The following is an 11,685-nucleotide window of genomic DNA, read 5'->3' on the forward strand; positions in this document are numbered from 1 at the left end:
GTGCCCTCTCCCCACCCCGCCCCCTCCTGAAACCTCTTCCTTCCTTTTTGTTGCCACGGGAGGAGTCGCTTGGGCCATAACGGCACCGAAACTGGGGAAGGAGTGGGCAAAAGCCACCCCAGGGAGTGGTTTCTCTGTGGGAAGGGGCAGGGAAAGGGTTGGAGGTCTGGGCAAGGAGCGGGGGAAGCTCCAGCACTGTCCTGAATCCCTTCAGGACAATCCCTGGAGCCACCGGAGCTTTCCCAACCCCAATCCAAGACAACGATTGGATTTCCAAGGACAGATTTGGAGGCACGTGGGCAAATCCCTCGATAAACCACTGAGGGCTGTGCTTTTAATCCGCCCTAGGGACCCGAAACTGCCGGGAGAACACAAATTATTCCATAATGAGGCTGTTTCTATTCCAAAAAATAGGCAGGAACAGAACTGGGAAGCACCTGGAATTGTTATTCCAGAGGCTCCTGGAGCCGGGCACTTCAAAGGCAAATCCAGCCCCAGCAACGCGGCACCGATCCCTCACCCCACATCAAAACCCCACATCCAAACACTTCCAAGTCGTGTCCCGTTTTCCCTCAAAGCTGTCCTGAATCCCTGATCCCCGATCCCAAATCCCAGCCCTGCAGGGATTGGTGGGGCTGAGTTTTTCTGGGGGGAGGTGCAGCAGATTTTGGAAAGTCCTGGCAGCATGGGAAGGGAGCAGGTGCTGAAACCACAACTCTGAGGTGAGATGGGGGAAGGTTGTTGTGGGTCTGTCTTCAACTTCCTGGGCTTATTTTTGGTTGTTTTCAGCTGGGTGAGGAACTGGAGGTTTGCAACGTTGAAAATGTGGCACGCAAAAACATTTACACCATTTACAAGGAGATTCTGCGAGAATTCCTTGAAAAAATGGGTTTTCCACATTAAAAGGGGCCGGTTTGGAGGCGCCGTTCCTGGAGGTGTCCAAGGAACCGCTAGACCTTGCTCTGAGTGGCCAGGATTGGTCCCAGGCTGGAACTGATGGTCCTGGAGGGATTTTACAATGTCAGGAATTCTGGGATTTCATGAAAAAACCCTTTTAAGAGGCTCCTCCAGCCCGTCCGGGCATCCTGAGGCTCGGCCCCAAATCCTTGCAGCGTTTGCAGAGCTCTGGTCCAGGATCCCGGTGGGAGAGGGTGGGAAAAGAAGCCCGAACCCCGTGGAGCTGCCAAAATCAAGGGGAAAGACCCCAAAGGGCTCCGAATGCTCCCTGAAATAGTGAACTGAGGCTGCCCGGGGAGATCCAAGGCAGCAGCCATGAGGAGGGAAAAGGGAGGGTGAGATCCATGAGATCCCATCAGGGCTGGGGCACTCGGGGAAGGGCCCCGGATGAAGAAAGAGCCTCCCCCACTGTGGTCCCAGCACTGGGCCACCACCAGGCTGAGCCCTCAGGGCACCCGGAATTGCCCCCAGCCCCGAGGTTGTCACTTCTCCCTGGGCTTGGAATTCCTGGTTACTCAGTCTGGCCCTGCAGGGACACCTCTGGGACCGACCCATCCAAACCCAAGAAGGAGAAGGCTGGTGGGGAAGATAAACTCGTGGGAAATTTGCTGATTAACACAGCTCAGGATGGGCCCTGTGGTGATAAAACCCCCTGGGGGGGCCGCGGGGAAGAGCTGGGGCTGAGCCTTCCCGAATTTCCTTTAGACTGAAACGAGGCAGAAACGGCCCAAGGTGAGAGCACTGAAAATTGGGAGACAATGTGGAGGGGAGAAGGAGCTGAAGGAAGAGCAGCACGTCCGGAGAACCTCGGGCTGGGACGGTGTCGCTCGTTACCAGAGGGTTCCCATGCCCGCGAGGGGCCAGCATCTCTTTCCTGCCGGTTGCCCAGTCCCTGGGAGTTTGCCCAGTTCCCCACCCTGCAGAGCTGCTCCGCTGGTCCAGCACGGCCCCTCCCTATCAGAGAAGGAGCATCTGGCACTTAACTCGCCTGGTTGAGGAACATGAGGAGGATCCTGAGTGGCAGAAAGCGGAACAGACCCACGGCCCGAAGCCGGCAGCGGCACCACGCAGCAAAAACGGCCACCGAGAACTTGCAGTTCTTGACTACGGGTCCAGAACCACGCGGCTTTCACAACAGCTGGGTGGGGCCACGACATCAGGGGCTTCCAGGGGGGCATCGGGGTTGGGGGACACGTCAAAGAAGGACAATCCACAGCGGTGACGGAAAGGAGCTGAAAAGCTTCCGAGGTGGGTGCTGGACCGAGGGTGTTGCCGTGGCCACCTAACAAATGTCCCTGGTGCTCCGTGGGGAGCAGGCTGGAGAGGGAATTCAGTACGGGAAGGAAGCGAGAGGATCTGAGGGATGGAGCAGCTCTGCTTGGGGGAAAGGCTGGGAGAGCTGGGATTGTTCAGCCTGGAGAGGAGAAGCTTCAGGGTGACCTCACTGTGGCCTTGCAGGACCTGAGAGAACTACAAGGAACATAGGAGGGACGATTTCCAGGGGTCTGAAGTGACAGGAAAAGAGGGAATGGCTTCAAACTGGTGGAGGGGAGATTTAAATGGGATATTGGGAAGAAATTCCTCCCTGAGAGGGTGGGGAGGCCCTGGCCCAGGTTATTCCATGGATTCCCCATCCCTGGAAGGGTCCAAGGCCAGGCTGGAGCCACCTGGGACAGTGGGAGGTGTCCCTGCCCACGGCAGGGAGTGGCGCTGGGTTACCCTTATGGTCCCTTCCAACCCAAACCAGTCTGGGTCAGCAGCTCCCAGTTCCTCACTGCAGCAGAGGAACTGTTTTTGTTTTTTTTTAATGTTTTTAACCCAGCACTTCCCCTTCATCCCAAAATTTCACCAGAGGCATCTGACTGTGACCTTCCGAGAACAACTCGGACTGGGGAAGTGCTGCTTTCCAAAGACTGCCCCGTGCAGCTTTGGGGTGGCTTTGGGGTGGCTTTGGGACTGGAGCAGCTCCTTTATGGACTGAGGGAATTGAGGCTGTTCAAAAGGTGAAGCTGGTGTGACAAAGAGGGGTGTGAACAGTCATCAACAGGAAATTCTGTAGCTTGAAACCAACGGTGATAACGCCTCGGTTAAAAGATAAAAATATAAAAATACCATGGAGCGAGGCAGGCTGATGAAGGTGTTTGTGTCGTTTTCTCACCCACGGCTGGGTCAGGTAGGGTGCAACAATTTAGGCCCCATGGTCAGGATGACATGCCAGGGGTGGGCAAACCCAAACTCGTCATGGAAACTTGAGTTGGAAAAGTCCATTTCCAAGCAAAGATGAGTGTGGCAGCACGGACAAAGAGCATTGCTGCCACCCGAAAACCAGAGATGAACAAATACTAACAAATATCCAAATATCCAAATATTAACAAACATCCCAGGAACCTCTCTGGGGACCAAGCTGGAGAGTGGGACCTGGAGTTGCTGAGAGAGTCCAGAGGAGGCTCCAGGATGATCCGAGGGATGGAGCAGCTCTGCTGGGAGGAAAGGCTGCGAGATCTGGGACTGTTCAGCCTGGAGAGGAGAAGCTTCGGGGTGACCTCAGTGTGGCCTTGCAGGACCTGAAGGAGGTACAGGAAAAATGGAAGGAGACAATTTCCAAGGGTTGGAGGGACAGGACCCAGGGAATGGCTTCCCAGTGCCAGAGGGCAGGGCTGGATGGGATCTTGGGCAGGAATTGTTCCCTGGGAGGGTGGGCAGGCTCTGGCACAGGGTGCCCAGAGCAGCTGGGGCTGCCCCTGGATCCCTGGCAGTGCCCAAGGCCAGGCCGGACATTGGGGCTGGAAGCAGCCTGGGACAGTGGGAGGTGTCCCTGCCATGGCAGGGGTGGAGCTTTAAGGTCTCCCCCAAACCATTCCATGGCTGGACTCGGCTTCACTCCTCAAGGACGTTCTGGAGACACCAACCCACGGTGTCTTCCCATATTCCCGAACCAGGACACTCTCCAGACCGTGGAGCACCTGAGTTGTTTGTCACACGTGGCCACGATGACACCCTTGGTCCGGCTGCCACTCTCCTCCGTGCTTGGAAATGGAATTTCTCACCCCCAAGTTTCTGTGGGAGTTTGGACGTCTGTGATTGACAGGTCCTCATCAGCACAAGCCACATGAAAGCAAAAGACGCGCCTGCGCTGCACCCCGCTGTGGTCAAAACTGCAGAAGCGCTCTCGTTCTTCCTCTCACTGCAAAAGTTCCTGAATGCTTCATGACCCAAGATCCTCTCCACGCTCTGCATGTCCATGAACTCTTTCCAGCTCCAGCTTCTCGCCCTCCTCATGCTCCTCCACACAGCCGGTAAGTGCCAGGCGCTCCTCGTCCCTGAAGGGAAGGAGATCTCGCGGTGGTTTTAGGGATGAGGGATAACGGGGACGTGTGGGACCAGGGGAGCAGCTCTGCAGGGTGGATTGGTACCCAGATGTTGGGCAACCAGCGTGAAAGATGCCCCTGGCTCTCGTTGCCATGGAAACCTGTTGATAAACAGTGATCACGTCCATCTCTGGTCCAGCCTCTGTCCAGCTGCTGCCTGGGGAGCTCCTGGCCCAGGTTATTCCATGGACTCCCCATCCCTGGAGGTGTCCAAGGCCAGGTTGGAGCGACCTGGGACAGTGGGAGCTGTCCCTGCCCGTGGCAGGAGGTGGAGCGGGATAATTTGAAGCTCCCTCCCAACCCAAACCATCCCATGATTCCACAACTCTCCTACACGGAGCAGCCGCACACCGGACCAGGAGCTGCCTCTCCTGCTCAGGTCACCGAGCGAACCTCCCTGACCTTCCCAAGCCACCTCCAGCTCCTCGTTCCTTCATCCCTTCCATTTCACCTCCAGGCTCCATCCGTGCAGCCCTCTGCAGAAGGGAAGGAGCCCTTGGGGGATCGGGATGGGCTTAGGAACCCCCAGGAGGGTGGGAACATGTGGGACCGGCTGCACTGGGGTGGAGGATTGGGCGACCTCCCAAGGATGGGGCAACCAGCAGCACAGATGTTTTGGTCCCTTTTTGCCACGGAGCGATAGCTTGGGTTCTCAGCTCTGGGGCAGCAGCTGTGCAGCTGCTGCCAGATGTTCTCCGGATGTCCTGCTCCGCCTTAAGTTCTGCTCCCCTCCACGTTGTCTCCTATTTTTGGAGGTCCTATCTTGGGATGTTTTGTGGCTGAAAAGAGGCTCAGCTGTCCCCAGCAGCCTCCGCGGGGGTTTTATCACCACATGACCAGTCCTGTGCTGAATTCATCAGCAAATTTCCTGCGAATTTATCTTCCCCACCGGTTCTTCCTCCCACGTGGTTTGGAGTGATCACGCTGTCTGTGTCTCAGAGGTGGCTGAAGGAGCCAGAAATTCTGAGCCGGACCTTAGGGCTGAGCCAGGATCGCTTCTCTGTTCCAAAAACTGGGAAGAGCAACTCCATTCCCGGTCTAGACTGGGTGACACAGAGTTTTGTAATGGGAAGTTGATGAAACAATGAAACAACTCCTTCCTCCTTGAGCTCGTGACCCAGGGTCATGGTGTGGTGAGTGCAGGGAAGGGATGGATCCAGAGGGATCTTGGATCTTGTCCAGGGCTGCATCCAGAGGAGTGCGGGGGGATTCTCACCTCTGGTCTCGTGAGATCCTGCCTGGAATGGCGAGATCCCACCTGGAATGGTGTCCCCCAACATAAGAAGGTCATGGAACTGTTGAAGCGGGTCTAGAGGTGGCCACGGAGTTGGAAAAGGAACTGGAGGCCCTTCCTGATGGACACAGGGAGTGGTCAGCCTGGAGAAGAGGTGGTGGAGCTGCCCCATCCATGCCTGGGAGCATCCAAGGCCGGGCTGGACAGGGCTTGGAGCAGCCTGGGACAGTGGCAAGTGTGGGGATTTTAAAGGGGTGGAATGAGAGGATTTTAAGGTCCCTCCCACCCCAAACCTTTCCATGGCTCCCCGATTCTCCTCCAAGCAGCAGCTGCACGTCTGGCCAGGGGTTCCCTCTCCTGCTCAGGTTGCTCAGAGCGAACCTTCCAGACCTTCCCATCTCCAACTCCTCCTTCCTTTTTCCCTTTCGGTTCCCCTCCTGGCTCTGCCCTCGGGCTGCGCACGAGGCTCTGGGGGCTCAGCCTGGGGGTGGCCTCGTGCTGGGACTGCAGCGGGGGAGGCTCTTCCGGCACCCAGGGACCCTTCCCCAAGAGCCCCCCACCTTCAAACACTCTCAAGTCTCGATGGGACTCATTCCCTGGGTTTGGCATCTTCATCCCACCTTGATGCCACCTCCATCCCACCTTCATTCCACCTCCATCCCACCTCCATCCCACCTTCTCTCCCCAGTGTGCGCCGATGGCACCACAGAAGTGATCGGGGCCGTGGGTGCGTCCGTCACCTTCCCCATCCAAATCCCGGCTGGAAGTGCAGGGTTCTGGAACTTTGGGAGTGATCCCATAGCGACCGTGCTACCCAGGGATCCCCCTGAGGTCCTGTTTTCAGAAGAAAAATACAAAAAGCGCTTCACTTTCGCCGAGAACGGCAGCGCACTCAGCATCTCCCAGCTGAGCTTGGAGGATGCCGGGATCTACTCGGTAAAGATCGATGGGAAAATATCCACGTTCACCCTACACGTGTACGGTAGGTGCTTCTAGCGCTGCTTTTGGGGTTTGTTCTGCTCAAAGGGGTTTCCTGACACTCTCGTCTGCCCCTGTCCCCAGGGGAGCTGGCAGAGCCCACGGTGACCTGCGAGGCCCAGAACTGCTCGGCCGGGAGCTGCCGCTTCTCCTTGCGCTGCTCCGTGTCCGGCACCGGCCTCGGGAGCATCTCCTACCTCTGGAGCAAGGGGGAACGGCCGTTGGATGAGGGGCCCACGGTGCTGGTGGTGAATAAATCATCCGGGAACGGGCCGGAGTCACTCACGTGCACGGCACGGAACCCCGTCAGCAGCCGGAACGTCACCGTGGTGGCACCTGGGGACCTCTGCACAGGTGAGAGCCGTGGGAAGGTTTGGGATTGTGATGGGATGGGATTGGGATGGGATTGGGATGGGATGGGCTGATCCCACTCTCCGGGGCTGCAGCTTTTCCCCGGAGCGGTGGCTCGGGATGCAGAGGGAAGTGCTGACCTCTCTCCCTGTTCTCTCCCCTCACCAGAAAACGCCACGCACCCTCCCGGCCCCGGTGAGCTGCCACCCCCTGTCCATGTCCAGCCGCGCTCCCGAGCGTCCCCAGGCGTCCCCGTGTGCCCGGGGCAGCTTTTCCATGTGTGGCCGGGGAGGGGGATTGGGGAGCCTGAGCCCAGCACCCTCCAGCTCCTCCCAAAGCCCTTTCCAGGGAATGTTGGGGCTCTCCGGGCAGTGCCCTCAGCACCCCCGGGCTGGCTCTGTCCCCTGGGGGATGTCGGGAGGGCAGGAGTCCGCCCAGAGTTTGGGATGGGAGCACCGAGTCCATCCGTGTTCATGGAATCCCATCGATCTGCAGAAATATCCCACTGACCCCAAATCTCCCCAAGAGACCGGGGTGCTCCTGTCCTGGCAGGACTGGGAGATCTCCAGAGGTTCCTTCCAACCCAGTGATTCTGGGATTTTGGGATCTTGGGATTCTGGGATCTTGGGATTCTGGGATTTTGGGATTCTGGGATTCTCCTGCCACTGCTTCCGCAAAGCTGCTTGTCCTCGTCCAAGATCTTCCAGAATGAGGGATCCAGGGAGGGATTTGGGGCCGGGTTCCGTCTGCCTCGATGCCAGGAAGAACCAGATTTATTTGGGGATGTTACCACTGGATCTTCTTCCCTTTCCAGATGCCTCCTCAGACACCTGGGCCGGGATTGGCGTTGGAGCCAGCCTTGGAATTGTGTTTTTATCAGTTGTCCTCTTTGTGCTCCTCTGTAAATCCAAAGGTGAGCTCATTCCCACATGGCAAACCAGCCCTGGAGCCCTGGGGAGCAGGAGGTGGGACCTGGGAGGGGGGCACTGATTTGGGGCAGATTTGGGGTGGATTTAGGGTGGATTTGGGGTGGATTTGGGGCTGCTACTGACTCGGTGTCGCTTCTCCCCCAGGCTGGAGGAAATCCCATCTCTCCAAAGAGAAGAGGATGAACCCAGGTGGGATTTTGGGGCAGTTCTCTGCCATTCCCTCACTGCCGAGATGTCCCCGAGGTGGTTTTTATCCGTATTTTGTTGTTTCCGTGAGCTGGAACAAATCTCCCTCCTCCTGTTTTGCCCCTGCATGTGTCTGGGTGGGATTTTGGGGCTGGCTCAGGGCAGGCTCCTCACGGATGAGAATTTGGATCCGAGTTTTCTGGAGGCAGCTGTGGGCAAACCCACCTGGCACAGCGCTTCCAATGGGAAATTTGGACGCAAAAATGGGATTTTAAAGGGTTTAAATCCCCTTTTCCCCCCACCTCTGTTCCATGAGCAATGAGGGCTTCACATGAAGGAGAAACAAACGGATTTTGTCCTGGGATTTGGGATTTAAACCAAAAAAAGTGAATTTTCCCTGTCCTTGGTGCTGGAAGAGCATCCCAATCCTACAGCGACCAGGGAGGGTGGGATGAGGAGCAATTCCCAAATGCAGCAGCTCCGAGGGCCTTTGGGGTCAAGGTTTCACCTGAGCTGGCACTCCCGAGGTCGGGATTCCCCCCACGCCCCAACCAGGAGCATCCAGGGGGATTCCCTGCATCCCAAACTCCCCAAATTCCTGATTTTTTCCCCCATTTCAGTGACCGCAGTCGATTACACGACCATGTACGCCGAGGTGGGCCCTTCCCATCAGGTGAGCCCGGGGATCCCCGTCCCCTCCGCAGTCCCTGCGGGGCTGGGGACAGCCTGGGGACAGCCTGGGGACAGCCTGGGGACAGCCCAGGGACAGCCCAGGGACAGCCCAGGGACACGGTGGGCGCAGCTGGACAATCCCTGGCTGGGCCAGCTGGTTCCTTCCGGGAATTCCAAGGGGGATGTGCCACAGCTGGGGTGGCCCAAGGGCACCTGAACTTCCTGGGGTGTCCCCAGAACTCCGTGTCCATCCCCAAAAACTTGGCTGCCCCTCCAAAGGGAGGGATCAGAGAATGATGGGATTTTTGGGGGGTTGGGTGGGACCTTAAAATCATCCCATTCCATGGGCAGGGACAATTCCCACTATCCTGGGATGCACCAACCCCGCCTTGGGATGGGGCAACGCTTCCAGAGGGGGATCTTTGAGGGGTCTTGGGATTTGGGATGTCTTTTCCAACATCAAGCCCTAAAACGCTGCTAAAACCCTTTTCCCCCAGTGTATCCCAAATGGAATTAAAGCCAAACCAAAGGAGGCCCCGGAATCCTCCACAACCATTTATTCCCTGGTCAAGCGTCCGGGTCAGGTGAGCTGGGAGAGCCCAGGGTGGGAGATGGAACCCCTGGAGCTGGGGACAGGGACAGAGGGGTCCAGAGCCTTCCCACAGATCCCGGGATCCCTCTCCAAGGGTGGGATCAGCCCCCACGATCCCAAACCGAGCCTGTGTCCGTTTGTCGTCGTAGGCCAGCGATGGGGAGGAGGAAAACACCACAGCAAGCCTCCTGGAGCTGGTCTAGAAGGACCTGGAGCTGCTTTAAAGGGTCTGGAGCTGGTCTAGAAGAACCTGGAGCTGGTTTTAAGGGTCTGGAGCTGGTTTAAAGGGTCTCCACTCCTCGGTCACACAGGTGGACCCCACAATGTGACTCTGGAAAGGCTCCGGCATCCACAATCCCGCTTCGGAGGTGGATCCCATGGATCTCACCCTCCCTTTTCCCTCCTCATCGCTGCTGCCTCGCATCTCCCCTGGGCAGCCTCAGTTCACGAATTCAGGGAGCATTCGGAGCCCTTTGGGATCTTTCCCCTTGATTTTGACAGCTCCACGGGGTTCAGGCTCCTTTTCCCACTGTCATAGGTTAGCAAGGATAGTCCCGGAAGGGATGTCCTTGCCAAGGAGTGCTTACAGCTTCCTCTGGGACCTGACAGAACCTATCAGCTGGCCAGTTTGAATATGCACAATTCTTTAAGCCACTTAAAGTTGTGACCGCCTCTGTGATCCACACTTAAGAACAGACAAACTCCCCCCCCAAGCTCTCTCTCGTTTCCAGTGCTGGGACAGGTGGCTGCAGGCCCCGTGCGGGGGCCAGAGGGCCCGGCCAGGCCCTGCTTGGGTCAGGCCGGGGACGGGCCACGGCCAGCCTGGAGCCATGAGCCTGTTCCAGCCATGGAACCCCCCCCCCCCCCACTGCCTTGCCGTGGGCGGCCAGAGCGGCTCGGAACCCCCCCCCTACTGCGGCCAAGATTTCAGCAAAGCGGCACCTCTGTTCGGCAGAGGTCAGGTGACCAACAGCGATAAGCCACACAGCTGCAAGGCCGGGGTGAGATTAACCCTTTTATTGCTTTGAAGAGCTGAAAACCTGAGGGAAGAGAGAGAGGAGATGCTTAAAGCTGAAATTCTGTTGTGAAGCTATGATATATCAGAGTATCCCGTTGTAATTTCATGAAGATATGGGGGGTGGAGTGTTCAACTCGTAAGCAATAGCACCTGCGCTGAGATAGGCAGATGCTGACACAGCTGTAATTTCATGAGAAGTTTGGACAGAGAGAGATGAACCAGATGAGGACTTTTGCTCCAAATGGGAAAGGAGAAAACCTCATTTCCTAGAGATGCTCCCAGAGATAGCCCTAACGATGAAGATGAGGAAGACCCTTTGCTCCCAGGGAAGGAGAAGGGCCTCTGTTTCTTTGTTTCTGAACAGCTCAACCTTAAAATCGTACCCCAAAAAACTTTCAAGAGTGGACCCTCGAAAGCAGCTGCGGGAAAAGCTGCAAGTCGGGGGAAGGGACTCACATGTGAGCAGAGAGACTCCTCTTCCTAAATGGACTGAACAATATTTGGAAGTGGGCGGCTGTCTCATTTGTGATAATGTTTTCATAGCACGAGCAAGAAGAGACTTCTCTTTCTAAATGGACTGAACAAGGTTATTATGGAAGTGATAAACAGACTGAGCATCTTAAGGGTTGTCTTTTCACATTGTCAGTGGGAGAAGGGAGGAAGGTGGGGGGAGGAGGAGAGTTCTGAAGGTGGTATAATTTTTTTTTTTTTCCTTTTCTTCTTTTAGGTCTGTTAATAAACTTTTTTATATTTTTTCAAGTTTGGTGCCTTCTTTGCATTTCTCCTAATTCTTATCTCACAGAAGATAAACAGTAATGAGTATTTTAGCCCAAACCACTACACCCACCCTCTCCCACCGGGATCCCGGACCAGAGCTCTGCAAACGCTGCAAGGATTCGGGGCCGAGCCTCGGGATGCCCGGACAGGCTGGAGGAGCCTCTTAAAAGGGTTTTTTCATGGAATCCCAGAATTCCTGACATTGTAAAATCCCTCCAGGACCATCAGTTCCAGCCTGGGACCAGTCCTGGCCACTCAGAGCAAGGTCTAGCGGTTCCTTGGACACCTCCAGGGATGGCGCCTGCAAACCGGCTCCTTTTAATGTGGAAAACCCGTTTTTTCAAGGCATTCTCCCAGGATTTACTTTTAGAAATGGTTTGTTCCCCTCCTGTTCTGCTTCATTTTGAAAGCTGCAAAAAGTCAGCTTCTTGCTTGGCTTACGGGAAACGAAAATAACGCCAGGAAGTTGAAGCAAGAACCGCAAGAACCTTCCCTCATCTCACCTCAGAGTTGTGGTTTCAGCACCTGCTCCCTTCCCATGCTGCCAGGACTTTCCAAAATTTGTTGCACCTCCCCCCAGAAAAACTCAGCCCCACCAATTCCTGCAGGGCTGGGATTTGGGA

The 11,685-nt window shown here is 56.3% G+C and overlaps 1 protein-coding gene across 5 annotated transcripts; it reads left to right on the top strand.

Annotated features, from left to right (window-relative positions):
* The first annotated feature begins 2,145 nt into the window (after window positions 1-2,145).
* On the top strand, window positions 2,146-10,121 carry LOC138098724 (SLAM family member 9-like). Of its 5 annotated transcripts, none has more exons than XM_068995459.1 (11): window positions 2,146-2,205; window positions 3,342-3,530; window positions 3,897-4,253; window positions 6,248-6,541; window positions 6,622-6,891; window positions 7,057-7,083; window positions 7,703-7,801; window positions 7,962-8,060; window positions 8,624-8,676; window positions 9,173-9,259; window positions 9,417-10,121. In XM_068995459.1, exons 3-11 carry the CDS (start codon window positions 4,193-4,195, stop codon window positions 9,468-9,470), a joined length of 1,044 nt encoding a protein of 347 aa, XP_068851560.1. In that variant the 5' UTR covers window positions 2,146-2,205; window positions 3,342-3,530; window positions 3,897-4,192; the 3' UTR covers window positions 9,471-10,121. The 5 variants fall into 5 exon arrangements, 2 of the variants coding, with proteins under 2 accessions (XP_068851560.1, XP_068851561.1); XM_068995460.1 differs by having other exon boundaries at window positions 7,962-8,006; XR_011146638.1 differs by lacking the exon at window positions 9,417-10,121 and having other exon boundaries at window positions 7,962-8,676; window positions 9,173-9,218.
* Window positions 10,122-11,685: the final 1,564 nt, after the last annotated feature.

The sequence above is a fragment of the Aphelocoma coerulescens genome, chromosome 25 (assembly GCF_041296385.1).
Source record: "Aphelocoma coerulescens isolate FSJ_1873_10779 chromosome 25, UR_Acoe_1.0, whole genome shotgun sequence".
Taxonomy (NCBI): domain Eukaryota; kingdom Metazoa; phylum Chordata; class Aves; order Passeriformes; family Corvidae; genus Aphelocoma; species Aphelocoma coerulescens.

Bases quoted from the DNA above. Each gene is read 5' to 3' on its own strand.
- LOC138098724 (XM_068995459.1), top strand. From the start codon at position 4,193: ATGTCCATGAACTCTTTCCAGCTCCAGCTTCTCGCCCTCCTCATGCTC. The intron at 7,802-7,961 runs GTGAGCTCATTC...CTTCTCCCCCAG, and splicing joins GCTCCTCTGTAAATCCAAAG to GCTGGAGGAAATCCCATCTC. The intron at 8,677-9,172 runs GTGAGCCCGGGG...CTTTTCCCCCAG, and splicing joins AGGTGGGCCCTTCCCATCAG to TGTATCCCAAATGGAATTAA.